The following is a 20,959-nucleotide window of genomic DNA, read 5'->3' as shown; positions in this document are numbered from 1 at the left end:
AAGAAAACTAGAAAAAGGGCAAATCACCTTCGATCTTTACAAAGTGGGCAGCAATGACCATATACCTATCAATACATCAAGAAGCATGTTCAGTGGCTTCAAATACTAATTTTAAATTTTATTAAAGTGCTTTTACATCAAAAAACAAACAGCAAAGTCTGTGTGCCTCTGTCAGCAACTACCAGAAACCAGTTTTCTGTAACCTACTGATGAGAGTTTTATAACCCTCCAAGGCACTTTATTGCCAGCAACGATCATCAAAATAATTAGCAACTGTCACCTTTCTGACCAGCTACTTAAGAAGTTAGCTGAGGAACATTAAAAGCTGTAACTTATTTTCCAACTGGTAGGGGGTTCAAGTGAATTTAGGAAAACAACATAAAAATTTGTATATGAACTTATAATAAACACTTCTACTTTAATGAAAAGGCTAGTGTGTACTGGTTTAAACACACATCACCAGACCGGATGTTTAAAATTCTAAGTAGACCACAGTCAAAAGAGGTCAAATGCAAATTAACAAAACAAAGGGTAATTTTGAACTGGAATTTTAAAATAAATGTGTGACTACTTACAATACGATGTATAAAAGTAAAAATAAAACAAGTCCCCAAATCTCAAGAGAAAAAATTATGGGGGAAAGGGGTAACTTTCAGGCAGTGCTTCCACCTGACACTTTCTCATTAAGCTGCTTGAAATTCTTAAGTCCAGAAGTCTATCCAACTTCTCTGAAAGCTTAAGAACTAATTTGCAAAGAAATTCCAAGGGATAACACAAACCAAACTCAACACAAGTAATCAATGTACTATATAACCAAGAGAGAAAACTATAATTTCATTACTTGAAGCAGTAAGAATCCTCTTTTTTTTTTTTTTTTTTTGCGGTACGCGGGCCTCTCACTGTTGTGGCCTCTCCCATTGCGGAGCACAGGCTCCGGACGCGCAGGCTCAGCGGCCATGGCTCACGGGCCCAGCCGCTCTGCGGCATGTGGGATCTTCCCGGACTGGGGCACGAACCCGTGTCCCCTGCATCGGCAGGCCAACTCTCAACCCCTGCGCCACCAGGGAAGCCCCAGTAAGAATCCTCTTTAATTTCAAAAGTACTCAGAAAAAAATTAACTGAAGAGGAAACCTGGCTACAACTCATGAGATAATTCTAAAATAAAAAAGATGACCATATGGCCAGAGAGCCATCATGGAGCATTTTCTCTGATTATCAAAGAGAGATGTTACCTTCTCTCACAAAAAAAACTCATCAATTCAGAAACAGAGTTTAATTGAGGGAACATCTAAGTTTGCCTAGTTAAAAAAAAAAAGGAGGGGGAGGGGAGCAAACTTCTCTCCAACTACATTTACAACTCCCGGAAGACCACGACTATGATTTTTTACTTCTGGGCATTTCCAAAGTGCTTATAACAAGGCTGTGTTCATTTACATATATACATATATTATAAATATATTTATTTATTTACAACGCTCTATAAACATTTTCTATCAGGACAACAAAGAACATCGATCTCTGGATCTTCTTTTAGTTTGGACCAAAGAACCAACTTAGAAACAAATTTTAGAATTCATAGGTAAGATCTGAAGATTCATCTAGTCCCAAATGAAATAAGAGATTAACTTAAATGCAGATTTTAAAAAAGATAATTCTAAAATGGTAAACTTATGGTCCAAGGAAATAAGCAGAAGATCTATAATTCTACCAGTTCCTAATGTTTGTGTTCATGTTAACTTTACATTTACTTTTAACTGTTTCTGTGGCAGCTTGTTTGAGAGTACAACACAGAAAACCTGCTATTTTCACTGGTAATTTTTCTATTCTACCAACAAACTTCCTATAATGTCAAAAATGATTCTAGAAAGCAAGTCATAAAAGGCTGCATAGCTACATGTTTTCTCCAGTTCCCTTCACTCTTCAGAATAGAAGGTTAATTGTAAGACTTGATAGCTGTCACTTCACTCATTAGAGGAATAGGGTGTGTGGTAATGTGATTTAGTTTATCTAAATAAAGTCTGTTTCAACCCCTCCTTAATAAGGCCTGTGCCATTGGATTTATGCTCTTTAGCCAGAAAAGGGTACAATCTCTCTAACCTGTGATATCTGTATAGTGACCTTTTGTGATTCTTGTAATCTCTCAAGATGAAGGGAACAATGTTTCTGTTTAAAAATAAAATAAAAGGTTATGGCTAGATGCTACTAGATTATATTTCACTAATTTTTAGAGGGAGTGAATAATCACTAAAAACTTTTCCAATTGTTGGAAATTTCTAATACTAAAGTGACAACAATTCAAAGCACTTTTTTTTTTTTTTTTAATCAAAAGGGATCTACAGAGGGACTAAGTTTTGGGTGGGTTTTCTTGTACGCTATTTCCTCTTAGTAAACGCATGTTAGTTTGAAAAGAAAGCCACAGTATATCATGTAATGAATGGTTCACAGCCTGGGCTTAGAGTCAGACAGATCTGAATTTGAATACCTGTCCTGCTACTTACTAGTAGCGCAGTATTATAGCCTCCTATCTATATAAGAGTTGTTACAAAAATTAAATAAGATAATGTAAAGAATGCAGTTATCTGGCCCAGAATTAAGCACAATAAATGTTACCTACAATTATTATTTCATATCTGGCCAAAATAAATTATATTTTCAACCTCCTTAAGAATGAAAATTTGTACTCATTTTGCTTTTACATTTATTCTACTGCCTCTGAGAAGCTATTAATTTACATTTAGGAAATTGCATCAAAATAGGAAAGTCCTTCCCCAACTGCCACCCTATTTATCAGGGCAGAAAGTAAGTTCTTGTCCCAGTTCTTGAGCTCTTGTCCCAGTTTCAACAAATGACTCTGTGTGAATTTTCCTCTCTGGGATGCAATTTCCTTATGATGACGTTCTTTATGAGTGCTTATGTTAATAAAGTATGCCAAATAAATACTTAAGTACTTAAGTATGCCTTAAGTTAATAAATGCCAAATATGTAGCAGAGAAGCCTGAGGAAAGCCAAAAGCCTTAGCCTCCAGTTACTGAGACAGTGGACTTATATAAACCTCGAGGTGTATGATTCCTACCTCCTTAGCCTTACCTAGCTGTCAGGACAATATTCACTTCTAAACCAGAGAAATGTACAGCAAATGACAAATTCAAGATGAGAGTAGTGTGGACTGCCCACGGCCAGAACTACGTTCAGCTTCACTTCACAATTCTTGAACTAAAATTTAACTTCAGAGTAATCATATTTGCTTTTTTATAAATGAACTGGGAAACTATAACCCTGGTATATTCTACATACCTCTGCCTCAACCTCCTTGTAACTTAATATATCAGTTTTTTCCTGCTTTTCCTAAATCCAAACAAATCCACCATCAGTTAGTCAAACACTATCCACCGCATATCTAACCTTACAAAATCTAATACTGCTTAGTTAAATCAGCAGTCATTTTTCACAGCCACTTCACACAAAATTAGGTTCAAGATAATTTTACCTGAGGACAGTCTAAATAAATTATAACATCTTCATCACTGATGTAGCATTAACATGGGTTTTTCAATACAATTACTTCAAGAAAAAAGTATGCCTCTATGGCAAGTAAATGTTAAGAAATTGTAATGATTCTGACCACTCATGTAAAAAGAGTGTGTATAATTGCTACAAGTGATGACAAGCCTGATCAATGTGAACTGAGTATTTTTTAAATTGGTTTAAAAAGAGCAGTTTCTAGAGAAAGATCATTGTAGCACAACTTTTGAAAGAAGCACTATCAAAGTCATTAATAAAAATTAATAAAATCAACCAATTATTCTCTAATTTCCAAATAAAAATAGAATTTTTTAAAAAGTAGAATGTTCCTCAAATACCATGTTAAAAAAATCACTGCAAATGCCATATTAATAATCATTGTTTATTAACAAAATAACTGTAAACTATTTTAATTTCAACAGGTTCTCAGACAAATTACTTTCATATTTCATTATCATGTTAAATTCTGTAGCTAAAGATCATTCTTGAGTTGCTGGTAGTAACTTAAGCTTAGAAATGTGGCTACACATATCAAGAAACCCCAACAGAGGTTAAGAACATGTCATTTTCATGTGTTGATGGGGGAACAAAGGATTTAACTGTATCTTAAGGACAAGAGTGCCAATTCAAATGGTCCTTTTAGATTTAACAGAGAAAGAAGAAATCAAGAACAAGTACCAGAAAAGGGAAACATCAAATTTCTCCAGAGGCAGATTAATATGAAAAATGAAATAGTTTAATACTGTATGATCCACCTTAGAATATATATAAAAGAAAAATAGATATTTAAATATTTTTTAAAATGTAAATGAGTTATCTAGGCCCAAGCTACTCATGATGCAAATATGTAAACCTTTAAAACACCAAACAACCCATAAAAACTGAACTGATAGTAATAAGACTAAATAAATCTCTATATATACACATAGCAATTCAAACATGAATTATCTATGTTCATTTGTAAAAACTGATCCATGCATAATTCCCCCACATTTTGTTAGTAGCAATACCTTTCTTTACCGTGCTGCCTACATTTGTAACCTGTAATATGTTATTCCAATTAATTGTGTGGGACACTGCTTTATGACATAAAATCATGCCCAAAAGATTCAGATGCTTCTTTTACAAAGTAAACAATAAGCAGCTCTTAAGTTGCTAGTATCGAGTTCACAACTACCTAGGTTTTTTCCAATTTTAATTTTGAATAAAAAAACCCTACAAATTGTTTCTCCAGTAGAAAGTAAAAACAGATGGAAGTAAAAAGGGTCTTTTGCCACTGAGGCAAAAAGACAGAAAGGAGGAGGGAAGGAAGAGAGGAAGCAAAAAAGAAGAAGGAGGAGGGGACAGAGAAGAAAATAGGAGAAAGGAAAAGGAAGTTTAATAATCCTTGCTTCAAACAATGGAATCAGCTTTTAAAATCATGTTGAAATGCATGGCATTCTAAGCAGCGGTTTCAATAAAGACAAACACATAAGGCACATGAGTTTAAGACTTGAAAGACAGTTAACAAATGAAAAAAGCTTTCACGTTTGATTATAAAAATGGTATTCTAGAAATAGTTATGAATACATGCAGTCAGCTGACAAAACTGTTTCAAAATGTCTCAGAATACATTTAAGATGAAAATACTCAAAACAAAATACTAACTCCCAAAGCATGCCATATTAAAGGGCTCCTTAAGTAATTTTCTGAAATAAAATGTTTGCAAAAAGTCACACTTCTATCCCTGGGCTATAAACACTTGCTATACTAGTGTACTAAATAGTATCTTTTTTTTGTTTTGTTTTGCGGTACGCGGGCCTCTCACTGCTGTGGCCTCTCCCGTTGCAGAGCACAGGCTCCGGACGCGCAGGCTCAGCAGCCATGGCTCATGGGCCCAGTCGCTCCGCGGCATGTGGGATCTTCCCGGACCGCGGCACGAACCCGTGTCCCCTGCATCGGCAGGCGGACTCTCAACCACTGCGTCCACCAGGGAAGCCCCAATAGTATCTTAAGTAGAAAAGTAAATTTTAAAATGTTTTAAATGATCCCATCTTAGAAATTCACTGGACAGAGACTAGCTGTGAGGAACAAAAAGTGAAAGTACTGTTGCATGGCTCTCCAACTAGTGTCTCTAACACATCAGATTCCTCCAATATTAAAATCAAGGCAAGTGTGATGAAACAGTCCAAGAACCAAAGAATCTGAAAATCTTTCAAAGTTAATTGTTGTAACTATATACAGTGTGACCTGAATGGAAATATGGTACAGGTACTCCTTTCAAAAGGAGAGGTAGGGCTTCCGTGGTGGCGCAGTGGCTGAGAGTCCACCTGCCGATGCAGGGGACACGGGTTTGTGCCCCGGTCTGGGAAGATCCCACATGCCGTGGGGCGGCTGGGCCCATGAGCCGTGGCTGCTGGGCCTGCACGTCCGAAGCCTGTGCTCCGCAGCGGGAGAGGCCACAACAGTGAGAGGCCCGCATACCGCAAAAAAAAAAAAAAAAAAAAAAAAAGGAAAGGAAAAAAAAGAAAAAAAAAAGAAAAAAATTAAAAGAAAATAAAAAAAAAATAAAAAATAAATTACAATTCTAAAAAACTGCTTTTTTTTTTTTAACAGAAGAGACATTAAGTTTCAAATTTTGTCCTACAGTGCTGCCTCTCACTAAGAAAGTGCCCCCTCAAAAGTAGTTCCAGATGCCCAGTATTCTTTCTGATCACTTCAAACTGGAACAACACATCATCATTTTTAAAAACAGGATGCATCAACAGAGCTGCACTTCACAATGTGTGCTCCTTTTAGTGGACACACACAGCCCTGTGTGTAAGTGCTCCAAGCCACTAGGCCAATAGAGTTCATCTTCTTGGAGCATCAACTTTAGTCAAGAGATACATATGGAAGAAAAAAAAAAAAAAAAAGATACATATGGAAGAAATTTTTACTTATGAAAGCATTACTTAATATGCCTAATAAAGATATGAATGTTTAAGATAAAATGTAAAAATTCCAAGAAATTTCTCACACCACACCTCTTAAGAAACATCTTTGGGGAAAGGGAAGGAGGTATTAAATGGACAATCTGAGAAGCACTGGAACAGGAAAAAGAATACTGGTTTGGAAACTAAAAGACCTGGATCTTACAGAATTAAAAACAGAAAAAAAGAAAGCAAAAAGTGCTGGACCAATGGTAAGAAAACAGGAGAGACTGATTAATGAGAAAGGAAACTTTAACTTGCATGGATGCAGGCTAAGAGGACAGCAAATCCATAAGCCTCTAACCACATGCAGGGCGCATTCTGGAAATGTAAGGGACATTTTTAACTATCACAATTGTGGGGAGGACTCACTGGACCTTTACTGATTAAAAGCCAGGTATATTAGATATCCTGCAATTCATGGAATAGCCAGACTCAACAAAAAATTATTACTTCAAGACTTTCAAATGTCCCAATGCACAGTTATACAGGTTAAAAATTCTTGAACTAAAAGTTAACTGCTTTAAACATTAACTATTTTTCACACAGTTTTAACAGACATCGAATCTCTAGGAATACAACTAACATGTAAATTGAAGGAAGGCTGTACTTTGGCTGAAAATTTTACCTACGGTTATTCATGATTCCTGAAAGAAAAAAAAATTACAGCATAATGGCAATTCCAGTTGCCCCACTTGATTTGCCAAAACTAAATCCCTGTGCATGTGTAGTTTTCATACAAATATGTAACTAAGATTGAAGATTGCTTTAACAGTCTTAGAACCAAGTGTCACTACACTTGCAATTATCAGATACACAAAGAATGAGGATGTCAGAGAATTTCATTAAATTCTTCATTAAAATGCTTCATGTTTTTCTGGAATGTCATCCTTATTTTGGTAGGACACAAAAGACAATTTATGTTGTGAAAATTACACATTGACATTGTTTATTTTGGCAAAAGTCTGCTGCACAAATTCTCTATGGCTTCATATATTAATGTTTCTTTTCCTAATTCATCCTTTGCCTATTTCTTTCACATGCGATAATGTTTAAAAATAATGTTTTGTAATACTAAGTAACTACCATCCCACATAATTACATAAAGAATCATTGTGACACTATGTTATAAATAAGGCCAGCTCACCTGCAACAGTATCTTACTTCTTTTTTTTCCCAGTCAGTAGTCTGAAATTAAAGTTATTTCTCTCTCTCTCTCATCATATTTAAGTAAGTGTGGCCTGTTATTCTGTATCCTAGCACTAGTTTTTATTTAAATGTCCACTAACAATGCTGCTATGCTGTTTATCTTACATTTTCTTGTACTTCTGATACAGAATGTGTTTTGACCTTTTTACTTTTAAATCCAAACTTACTCATTAAAAGTAGATGCAAAATCTGAATACCATACTGTTTTTTTAAATATTTATTTATTTTTGGCTGCGTCAGGTCTTGTGGCAAGCGGAATCTTTCATTGTGGTGCACAGGCTTCTCTCTAGTTGTGGCACGTGGGTTCAGTAGTTACGGCGTGCGGGCTTAGTTGCCCCATGGCATGTGGGATCTTAGCTCCCCGACCAGGAATCAAACCCACGTCCCCTGCACTGAAAGGTGGATTCTTAACCACTGGACCACCAGAGAAGTCTCCTATACTGTGTTTTTTAGTATAATAGTGCATGCATGTTTGAAATATATATTGCTTTATAATAAACTACTTTCCCATTATTTCTTTTACGGTTAAAACATTATTTATATTTATTTTTGAGTGTAGAAAGGTCATGCTATTTATGAATTTCATTTTGGAATAGTTATCTACAGAATACAAAAGTCTATTAGAGTTAAGAGTCACACTGTAAACCAAGTAAAGATTTCATCAAAGACTTGATGTCTCTTCAAAAGACCAAGAACAGCCAAGGTGAAACTTTTAAGGAAGGTTTCCATAACAGCAAGGATGATGTGAAGCTTCAGGAAATGACATGGTAATTAGTATCAAGATGCAGGGAAGGAACTATAAACAATGATTGACACTAACAGTAATAAGCGTTAACAAAATTTCCTGGAAAACAGTGGCATCGCTGAAGAGGAAAGCCATAGATATTTATTAATAACGACATAGTACTTAAAAAAAAAAGTGGCTGCCTTTGCAAAGTTACACCTGTCAGGGCAGGAAGTGTGACACTTGGTTATAAAGAAGTAAAAGAAATGCTGAAGAAGGAGAAATTACTGAAGGAATAGCTTTCCCTCCCCCATGATTTACCAAAGACTTTCAAAGGCAGTCAAAAAATGAGCCAGGAAAATTTTAGAAAGATAACTGATTTTGAACTCCATTTAAAGGTCCCTGAAATCCATGAAATGGTGATTCTAGTCAAAAGTTCAATGGGCTCAGGACTTCCCTGGTGGCCCAGTGGTTGAGAATCCGTCTGCCCATGCAGGGGACACGGGTTCAATCCCTGGTCCAGGAAGATCCCACATGCCGTGGAGCAACTAAGTCTGTGCACCACAACTACTGAGCTTGCGCTCTAGAGCCCGCGAGCCACAACTACTGAGCCTGCATGCTGCAACTACTGAAGCCTGCGCACCTAGAGCCTGTGCTCCAAAACAAGAGAAGCCACCGCAATGAGAAGCCCGCACACCTCAACAAAGAGTAGCCCCCGCTCACCGCAACTAGAGAAACAGCAACAAAGACCCAACACAGCCCCAAAAAATAATAATAAAATAAAATAAAACAGCTGTAAAAAAAAAAAAGTTCAATAGGCTCAGATTTTGAGGTCTAGTCAATCCAGTCTGTTCCATGCTCCCTCTGGCAGAAACAAAACTCAAAAGTAATCTTTCATGTTAAATTTGGGGTTTTCATAATAAATATTAGTAAAAACACACTTGAACATTGCACCATTTAGTTTCATGATGAATTCTGCCACTTTTATGGTTGAAATGGGTTTCCTTGTTTTAACACATGAAATCTTCAAGAAATAAATACCTTCTGACCATGTGACTGACTGAAATACCTTCTGAGAGTATTTGTGACTACTGTCCAAAAAACAATTGGGGCCTAAGTTCACAATTACCTATAGTTTGTTTTTTTTTTACTCTTTCCATTTACATCATTTCACTCTTTACCTATGACCTAAAAGTCTTTAAAGTCTGCCATCAGCAGTCATTTTCAAAAAAATTCACTTAACGACTGCTGACTTAAGTGAGGCCTGAGGATTAATCATGGATTAAATGAACTGAACTGGGTAGATATGTAAACATGTCTAGGATTGAGAGAAAAACCACAGAAATAAATGTTCAAAGACTTCATTTATAAAAGAGAAAAAGGAAAATAATACAGGCATATAAAATGGTGTTCTTCAGAAAATGAGTGCATATGTACATGAGAAACAACTCTAGATAATAAGAGGAAACAGCTATTAAAAGTTTAAAAAAAGATTTCCTAAAAATAAACCTCAATCACAAATTTAAGAGTATTTAAGCCAAACACGCTAAGACTGAGAAAATTAAGAGCTAGATCACAACTGGACAAACCCTTGTTAACAGGGAAAAATGACACTTTGCAGTCAAGCCTGAAATCACTATTAATCAAAAAGGACAGATGATTATACTGTACTCTGTAAAGGTTCAGAATAAAATACAAAATGTACCAAAATGAGAGATCTGGAAGAGTCAGGATGTGTGTACAAGAAGCCATAAACAGCCAGAGATTTATAGTCTTATTATGTCTAAACATTACTAGAAAATAACATAAACCAAAGACCGTGCATTTGAATAATTTGTACTATAACACAGTCAATCACTGAAACTGATGCTCCTTTAACTGGGAGTGTGTGTGCTCTAGGATGTGGGTGCCCCCTGGAATACGCAAAGCTCCTCCTCTTGAAGCATTCATTTTACTTGAAGAATTAAAACATATGTGGATATACTATGAAGAACGCCAAATGTGCATGACAAAATATTAGATTTCAAACAAAAATCTCTTGTTTTCTTTGGCCAGTATGGTGATGTTAGCTGTTAGAGATATGGTGGTGGGAAATTCTTAAGTGCAGCTTCAGATATAGCTTAAAGAGGGTAATAAATTGTTTTAGGAGTCAAGATACATAAAAATGAGCACATTAAAATGTGTATTTGCTTGCTTATCTCAAGTAACCCAACATTTCTCAATTATGATCAAACCCCTAAGAGTCCCCAAAAGTGCTCCCCAAAAGTACTTTAAATGGAAATACTTACTTAGGAAACCAATTTAATCCCAGGTGCTCTGTCTTGGAATATAATATTCTTTCCACCATGTCATAAAGTGGTCTCCAAGGTAACTCCAAGTCATCTCTTGAAAGAAGTTCCTTTTTCCTAATTAAAGAAAGAGTAAATACATGTGTGTATGCTTGCTCAGGGTGTGTATACTACACATACTACACAGGGAGAACAGTTGTTAAATGTTGCTGTCATCACAGTGGGTTTTGCTTTTCCCCATCCTCAGCCACTCACTGGCAAAACATGGTAGGAGGAAGAACAATGCACCAGGACTTTTGCTGCTGTCCAAACCTCAAGGGGCACCAGGTAAAAAGAGGCATTAAAATTTGTGCCACCATTATTGTAGATGAGTTTCATACTTTCCCACACTATCTATGGAGTACTTAATGTTTCCCGAATTGTGCTGGGTGCCTGGGATAAGCAAAAGAATAAATGATCCCTGTCTTCACAAGGATATTACAGTCTACATAAGGGAAGGTAATTAGTATAAATGAAACAAATAGACAACATATAGTTCAATATATGCTAGAGAAGGGAAGACTTCATGGAGAAAAAGGAATCTTAATTAAAAGGTTAATTAACACATGGGGTTTAAACTTATGATAAAGTTTTCTGCAATCTTTTTCCAAAATGGTAATTTGGGACTTGGTCTTCTTACCAAAGAACACTTAGCTCTCCTCATTCCCTAAAACCTTGAAGAAAAAAAAAAAATCTTAGCAGAAATCACAGGACATTGACTTACTTTAACAAGTTGATTAAGAGACGTGCAAATCCCTGCATCATGCTGATTTCCAGTTTTGGAATTGATACCAGCTCATATAATAATTTGATAAAAAGAACATGATCTTCTTTGCTAAATTTTCTCCCATAAAGTCGAATATATCTGCAAGAGAAAAATCGATACAGCCTTTAAAAATAGATATCGTGATACATTCATGTTCATTGCAGCATTATTCACATAGCCAAAGTGTGGAAGTAACATAAATGTCCATCAACAGACAAATGGATAAAGAAAATGTTATATATATATATATATATATATATATATATATACACACACACACACACATATATACACAATGGAATATTATTCAGCCTTTAAGAAGAAAGCTGTCATATGCTAAAACACAGATGGACCTTGAGGACATTATGCTAAGTGAAATAAGACAATCAAAAAAAGTCAAATCCTGCATGATTCCACTTATATGCAGTATCTAAAGTAATCAAACTCATAGAAACAGAAAGTACAATGGTGGTTGCCAGGGGCTGGGAAGGCAGACAGGGAGCTATTGTACAATGGGTATAGGGTTTCAGTGATACAAGATGAAAAATTCTAGAGATCTGTTGTATAACAATGTACACACAGTTAACAATACCATACTGTACACTTAAAAATTGTTAAGAGGGTAAATTTAAGAGTTTGCCACAATAAAAAAAAATATGTATTTTACACTTTAATTTCAAAAGTCTTTGATGTCAAACATTTTATCACACTGCACACTCATCACCGTGCAGGAAAGACTTACTCTATATTTTAATTAAGAGATTACCAAATAAGTACTTTATTGACAAAAAACTTATAATTCAGTTATAATAACTGAATTCACATCAACATTTAATGACCAATTATAACACTGCTCTTTTATTTTTGCATGGTTTTAACTGGTCTTTGGACACAGTAACCTGAAAAGAATCCCTCTGCACCCTTTCCTTTATTAAACAAGTGCTCATTCAGAATAACAATCTACCTAATGACTTGCTGAAACTACTTAAAAACATCATATCACAACATTATAAAACAGAACAAAAGAGTACAGACATAGAAGTTTACTGTTTTAACCACAAGAATCTTTGATGAACGCTTACTGAGAATCCTGAAACAATACAGCGTTACCTAACTTGTACTATTTGTTTCTAGGCATTAACTCATAACTATAATAAAATTATGTTGCTACCAAAAAAGCACAGTATTTTATCTCAAAATTATATGTTTTCAATTTTTTAACTTTAGGGAATCAATGTAAACAAAAGCGTCAACTATAAGCAATTTAAGGAAAAGGTGTCCCAAAAAGCAAGAATGACTAAGCACAGCATAGTTAAGGATTCAGAAGTAACTAAAACTTAAGTAACAAAAACTTACTTAGAACAAATTACTGGATACTTAAAATCATAAATTCCTTTGAGGAAGACCATTTTATAGACAAATACATAATTCAACAGAAGACACAGCATTAACATTCCTTATATGATCTTTAGCACTTCTCCAACAGCTAAGATCAAATTAAACTTGAGTTTAACTTCTAAAATTAGAATACCTGTTTTTCTTTTTCCAGAAAATCCTCAATATTCTTGGTCCAATAAGAGCACTCTTTTTTTAATTTTCTCAGGCTGCTGCATATTTATTCAGCTCTTGTCTGTCTGAACTTTCAAGGTATAATCCCATGATTTCAGCTTAGTACTAGGCGATCGAACAGTATTGGGGCGGGGGTGGGGGCAGTGAGGGGAGACAGCAATGAGACCTGAGATATTGTTTTGCCTCTGTCAGTAATTACCGTGAAAGTTTCTTAACCACCTAGGCCTGGTAAAGGAAATGGGCTAATGAAGACAATACATAGAGACCCTAAGCCCAGGGCTGCCAGAGATACTTCAGGCTGCTGAATGAGCATGGTACAGACTCCTGAAGCCTCCCTCAATTTCACTCTAAATTTAGGAGTAAAAGCTAGAATCATTTAAACGCTACTTTCAAGTGAAAACAAACCATATCCCCTAAGAAACAGCACATATTTTAAAGATAAAACAGAAGAGTCCAATGAAACATTTCTTGTTCCCAGTGGCTACCTCAGGCCTTGACAGGGCTCCAAGTGCCCCTGCGGTTATGCACTTACTCTCCCTTGTGGCTAAAAGATTTCTGTGGAAAAATTGAAGAAACACTGCTCTAAGCAACTGAAATAATTTACCTACAAGCCTTTTTACTGTAGTATAAATTGTGTAAACATTAGGGACATAAAATTCATAGAGTCCAAAATTTAATACTATGAAAAGAAGAGACCAACCCAGGGATTCTTAGAGGAGCTAGAACTGCTGACAAAACTAGAGAATTTAGGGGGATTACTCAGAAACCTATTTGCCCTGTCAACAGCAAATAGTTATTGCCAAGCAGAAAGTGATTCCTGCCTCAGCATTTCTCAAAACACAGACCAAGGGCTTCCCTGGTGGCGCAGTGGTTGAGAGTTCGCCTGCCGATGCAGGGGACATGGGCTCGTGCCCCGGTCCGGGAAGATCCCACATGCCGCGGAGCAGCTAGGCCTGTGAGCCATGGCCACTGAGCCTGTGGGTCCGGAGCCTGTGCTCCGCAACAGGAGAGGCCACAACAATGAGAGGCCTGCGTACTGAAAAAAAAAAAAAAAAAAAGACCAAGACTTCTTCTGAAGAACACAAAAAGAAAATTAATAACTGGTCTTCATTAAAATCAGGAACTTCTATTCACAATAAAACACCACTGAAAATAAAAAAGCCCAGTCAGATATTTGGAATACATATCACCATCTGACAAAGTACTCCCCCAAACTACTTAAGAACTCCTTCAAATCAATAATAAACACAACCAAATAAACAATGGGCAAAAGACTCAGGAAGGAACTTCTCAAAAGACAACATCCACATGACTGATAAGCATATGAAAAGATACTGAACATCATTGTTCATCACTAAAATCAAATTAAAACCACAATAGGGGACGGGAACCAAGATGGCGGAGTAGAAGGACGTGCTCTCACTCCCTCTTGTGAGAACACCAGAATCACAACTAGCTGCTGGACAGTCATCGACAGGAAGACACTGGAACTCACCAAAAAAGATACCCCACATCCAAAGACAAGGGAGCAGCCACAATGAGATGGCAGGAGGGGCACAATCACAGTAAAATCAAATCCCATAACTGCTGGGTGGGTGACTCACAGACTGGAGAACACTTATACCACAGAAGTCCACCCACTGGAGTGAAGGTTCTGAGCCCCACGTCAGGCTTCGCAACCTGGGGGTCCAGCAATGGGAGGAGGAATTCCTAGAGAATCAGACTTTGAAGGCTAGTGGGATTTGATTGCAGGACTTCAACAGGACTGGGGGAAACAGAGACTCCACTCATGGAGGACACACACAAAGTAGTGTGCGCATAAGGACCCAGGAGAAGGAAAAGTGACCCCAGGGGAGACTGAAGCAGACCTACCTGATAGTGTTAGAGGGTCACCTGCAGAAGCAGGGGGTGGCTGTGGCTCACCATGGGGACAAGGACACTGGTAGCAGAAGTTCTGGGAAGTACTCCTTGGCACGAGTCCTCCCAGAGTCTGTCATTAGCCCCACCAAAGAGCCCAGGAAGGCTGCAGTGTTGGGTTCCCTTAGGCCAAACAACCAACAGGGAGGGAACCCAGCCCCACCCATCAGCAGTCAAGCAGATTAAAGTTTTACTGAGCTCTGCCCACCAGAGCAACAGTCAGCTCTACCCACCACCAGTCCCTCCCATCAAGAAACTTACACAAGCCACACAGATAGCCTCATCCACCAGAGGGCAGACAGCAGAAGCAAGAAGAACTACAATCCTGCAGCCTGCGGAACAGAAACCACATTCACAGAAAGATAGACAAGATGAAAAGGCAGAGGGCTATGTACCAGATGAAGGAACAAGATAAAACCCCAGAAAAACAACTAAATGAAGTGGAGATAGGCAACCTTCCAGAAAAACAATTTAGAATAATGATAGTGAAGACGATCCAGGACCTCCAAAAAAGAGTGGAGGCAAAGATGGAGAAGATGCAAGAAACATTTAACAAAGACCTAGATGAATTAAAGAAGAAACAAACAGAGATGAACAATACAATAACTGAAATGAAAACTACACTAGAAGGAATCAATAGCAGAATAACTGAGGCAGAAGAACGGATAAGTGACCTGGAAGACAGAATGGTAGAATTCACTGCTGTGGAACAGAATAAAAAATAAAGAATGAAAAGAAATGAAGACAGCCTAAGAGACCTCTGGGACAACATTAAATGCAACAACATTGGCATTATAGGGGTCCCAGAAGGAAAACAGAGAGCGAAAGGACCAGAGAAAATATCTGAAGAGATTATAGTCGAAAACTTTACTAGTATGGGAAAGGAAACAGCCACCAAAGTCCAGGAAGCGCAGAGATTCCCATACAGGATAAACCCAAGGAGAAACACGCCAAGACACATAGTGATCAAATTGGCAAAAATTAAAGACAAAGAAAAATTACTGAAAGCAGCAATGGAAAAATGACAAATAACATACAAGGGAACTCCCATAAGGTTAACAGCTGATTTCTCAGCAGACACACTACAAGCCAGGAGGGAGTGGATTGATATACTTAAAGTGATGAAAGGAAAGAACCTACAACCAAGATTACTCTACCCGGCAAGGACCTCATTCAGATTCGATGGAGAAATCAAGAGCTCTACAGAGAAGCAAAAGCTAAGAGAATTCAGTGCCACCAAACCAGCTCTACAAGAAATGCTAAAGGAACTTCTCTAAGTGAGAAACACAAGAGAAGAAAAGGACTTACAAAAACAAACCCAAAACGATTAAGAAAATGGTAATAGGAACATACATACCGATAATTACCTTAAACGTGAATGGATTAAATGCTCCAACCAAAAGACACAGGCTCGCTGAATGGATACAAAAGCAAGACCCATATATATGCTGTCTACAAGAGACCCACTTCAGACCTAGGGACACATACAGACTGAAAGTGAGGGGATGGAAAAAGATATTCCATGCAAATGGAAATCAAAAGAAAACTGCAGTAGCAATACTCATATCAGATAAAGTAGACTTTAAAATAAAGAATGTTACAACAGACAAGGAAGGACACTACATAATGATCAAGGGATCAATCCAAGAAGAAGATATAACAATTATAAATATATATGCACCCAACACAGGAGCACCTCAATACATAAGACAACTGCTAACAGCTATAAAAGAGGAAATCGACAGTAACACAATAATAGTGGGGGATTTTAACACCTCACTTACACTAATGGACAGATTACCCAAAATGAAAATAATTAAGGAAACAGAAGCTTTAAATTACACAATAGACCAGCTAGATTTAATTGATATTTATAGGACATTCCACCCAAAAACAGCAGATTACACTTTCTTCTCAAGTGTGCACGGAACATTCTTCAGGATAGATCACATCGTGGGTCACAAACCAAGCCTCAGTAAAGTTAAGAAAGCTGAAATCATGTCAAGCATCTTTTCTGACCACAATGCTATGAGATTAGAAATCAATTACAGGGGAAAAAACGTAAAAAGCAACAAACACATGGAGGCTAAACAATACGTTACTAAATAACCAAGAGATCACTGAAGAAATCAAAAAATACCTAGAGAAAAATGACAATGAATACATGATGATCCAAAACCTATCGGATGCAGCAAAAGCAGTTCTAAGAGGGAAGTTTATAGCTATACAAGCTTACCTCAAGAAAAAAGAAACATCTCAAATAAACAATCTAACCTTACACCTAAAGGAACCAGAGAAAGAAGAACAAACAAAACCCAAAGTAAGCAGAAGGAAAGAAATCATAAAGATCAGAGCAGAAATAAATGAAACAGAAACAAAGAAAACAATAGCAAATATCAATAAAACTAAAAGCTGGTTCCTTGAGAAGATACACAAAATTGATAAACCATTAGCCATACTCATCAAGAAAACAGGGAGAGGACTCAAATCCATAAAATAAGAAATGATAAAGGAGAAGTTACAACAGACACTGCAGAAATACAAAGCATCCTAAGAGACTACTACAAGCAACTCCATGCCAATAAAATGGACAACCTGGAAGAAATGGACAAACTCTTAGAAAGGTATAACCTTCCAAGACTGAACCAGAAAGTAATAGTAAATATAAACAGACCAATCACAAGTAATGAAATTGAAACTGTGATTAAAAATCTTCCAATGAACAAAAGTCCAGGACCAGATTGCTTCACAGGTGAATTCTATCAAACTTTTAGAAAAGAGCTAACACCATCCTTCTCAAACTCTTCCAAAAAACTGCAGAGGAAGGAACACTCCCAAACTCATTCTATGAGGCCACCATCACCCTGATACCAAAAACCAGACAAAGATCCTACAAAAAAAGAAAACTACAGACCAATATCACTGATGAATATAGATGCAAAAATCCTCAACAAAATACTAGCAAACAGAATCCTACAACACATGAAAAGGATCATACACCATGATCAAGTGGGATTTATCCCAGGGATGCAAGGATTCTTCAATATACAAAAATCAATCAATGGGATACACCATATAACAAACAGAAGAATAAAAACCATATGATCATCTCAACAGATGGAGAAAAAGCTTCTGACAAAATTCAACACCCAATTATGATAAAAAAACTCTCCAGAAAGTGGGCACAGAGGGAAACTACCTCAACGTAATAAAGGTAGTATACGACAAACCCACAGCAAACATCATTCTCAATGGTGAAAAACTGAAAGCATTTCCTCTAAGATCAGGAACGGACAAGGATGTCCACTATCACCACTGTTATTCAACATAGTTTTGGAAGTCCTAGCCACGGCAATCAGAGAAGAAAAAGAAATAAAAGGAATACAAATTGGAAAAGAAGAAGTAAAACTGTCACTGTTTACAGATGACATGATACTATACATAGAGAATCCTAAAGATGCCACCAGGAAACTACTAGAGCTAATCTTTGAATGTGGTAAACTTGCAGGATACAAAATTAATGCACAGAAATCTCTTGCATTCCTATAAACTAATGATGAAAAATGTGAAAGAGAAATTAAGGAAACACTCCCATTTGCCATTGCAACAAAAAGAATAAGATACCTAGGAATAAACCTACGAAGGGAGACAAAAGACCTGTATGCAGAAAACTATGAGACAGTAATGAAAGAAATTAAAGATGATACCAACAGATGGAGAGATATTCCATGTTCTTGGATTGGAAGAATCAATATTGTGAAAATGACTATACTACCCAAAGCAATCTACAGATTCAATGCAATCCCTATCAAATTACCAATGGCATTTTTTACAGAACTAGAACAAAAAATCTTAAAATTTGTATGGAGACACAAAGAACCCAAATAGCAAAAGCAGTCTTGAGGAAACAAAAGGAGCTGAAGGAATCAGACTCCCTGACTTCAGACTATACTACAAAGCTACAGTAATCAAGACAATATGGTACTGGCACAAAAACAGTAACACAGATCAATGGAACAAGATAGAAAGCCCAGAGATAAACCGAGGTACCTATCGTTAACTAATCTACGACAAAGGAGGCAAGGATATACAATGGAGAAAAGACAGTCTCTTCAATAAGTGGTGCTGGTTAAACTGGACAGCTACATTTAATAGAATGAAATTAGAACACTCCCTAACACCATACACAAAAATAAATTCAAAATGGATTAGAGACCTAAATGTAAGACCAGACACTGTAAAAGTCTTAGAGGAAAACATAGGAAGAACACTCTTTGACATAAATCACAGCAAGATCTTTTTTGATACACCTCCTAGAGTAATGGAAATAAAAACAAAAATAAACAAATGGGACCCAATGAAACTTAAAAGCTTTTGCACAGCAAAGGAAACCATGAGCAAGATGAAAAGACAACCCTCAGAATGAGAGAATATATTCGCAAACGAATCAACGGACAAAGGATTAATCTCCAAAATATATAAACAGCTCATGCAGCTCCATAGTAAAAAAACAACCCAGTCCAAAAATGGGCACAAGACCTAAAGAGACATTTCTCCAAAGCAGACATACAGATGGCCAAGAAGCACATCAAAAGCTGCTCAACATCACTAATTATTAGAGAAATGCAAATCGAAACTACAATGAGGTATCACCTCACACCAGTTAGAATGGGCATCGTCAGAAAATGTACAAACAACAAATGCTGGAGAGGGTGTGGAGAAAAGGGAACCCTCTTGCACTGTTGGTGGGAATGTAAATTGATACAGCCAGTATGGAGAACAGTATGGGGGTTCCTTAAAAAACTAAAAATAGGTCGAAGCAGCCTTTACCATTGAGCCAACCCTTGGAAGAGTCTCCCAGACCCAGCGCCAACATCAGGTGAATGAAAAATAAACGTATGTGTTTTAAAGATTAAAAAAAAAAACTAAAAATAGAATTACCATATGATCCAGCAATCCCACTACTGGGCATATACCCAGAGAAAACCATAATTCAAAAAGACACATGCACCCCAATGTTCATTACAGCACTATTTTCAATAGCCAGGTCATGGAAGCAACCTAAATGCCCACTGACAGACGAATGGATAAAGAAGATGTGGTACATATATACAATGGAATATTACTCAGCCATAAAAAGGAACGAAATTGGGTCATTTGTTGAGACGTGGATGGATCTAGAGACTGTCATACAGAGTTAAGTAAGTCAGAAAGAAAAAAACAAATATCGTATATTAAGGCATGTATGTGGAAACTAGAAAAATGGTACAGATGAACCAGTATGCAGGGCAGAAGTTGAGACACAGATGTAGAGAACAAATGTACGGACACCAAGGGGGGAAAGCCATGCGGGGGTGGGGATGGTGGTGTGATGAATTGGGCGATTGGGATTGACATGTATACACTGATGTGTATAAAATTGATGAGTAATAAGAACCTGCTGTATATAAAAAAAAATTGAATTAAATTAAAAAATTTAAAAGAAAAAAAAAAGAAAAAACTAACCACAATAGGGTACCACTTCATACCACCAGACTGGCTAAAATTAAAAAGCCCAACAATACCCAGTTTTGGTGAGAACATGGAGGAACCAGACCTTTCATAGGCTACTGATGTGTGTATAAAGTGGTATAACCACTCTGGAAAAACTGCTTGACATTACCTAGTAAATGTCTATTAGACATTAGACTGTTTAAAATGCACATTCCTAGGCTCCATCTTAAATCTAGTCCATCGAAAATACTGGGAGTGTTAAATGCAGCAAAGTTGTTTCTTTAAAAAAAAAGGAAATTTTAAAAAATATTGAGAATGGAGGCTGAGAGTCTCCATTTTACAAAAACGACTCCAGTTTTTTCTATATATTTATGCTCAAGAATTCTACTTTAGACCATATTTAGAGACAGTCCATTCTCTTTTTCCAATTAATTTGCACATTACATTTTACGACTAAAAATTTCTATTAAAATACTTGAAA

General features: G+C 36.7%; 1 protein-coding gene across 2 annotated transcripts in view; it reads right to left on the bottom strand.

The window, feature by feature from the left end:
• PSME4 (proteasome activator subunit 4) overlaps positions 1-20,959 on the bottom strand; it is a 101,469-nt gene that overhangs the window by 61,791 nt on the left and 18,719 nt on the right. For both annotated transcript variants that reach the window (XM_029232324.1, XM_029232325.1), the window contains exons 2-3: positions 11,458-11,598; positions 10,695-10,811 (exon numbers count right to left, since the gene is read on the bottom strand). In XM_029232324.1, the coding sequence (XP_029088157.1) occupies positions 10,695-10,811; positions 11,458-11,598 (258 nt within the window). The remainder of the gene's footprint in view (positions 1-10,694; positions 10,812-11,457; positions 11,599-20,959) is intronic.

Source organism: Monodon monoceros, unplaced genomic scaffold, assembly GCF_005190385.1.
Source record: "Monodon monoceros isolate NGI ecotype Baffin Bay Population unplaced genomic scaffold, NGI_Narwhal_1 Super_Scaffold_19, whole genome shotgun sequence".
Classification (NCBI taxonomy): Eukaryota; Metazoa; Chordata; class Mammalia; order Artiodactyla; family Monodontidae; genus Monodon; species Monodon monoceros.
This window is presented reverse-complemented; position numbering and strand designations above follow the sequence as displayed.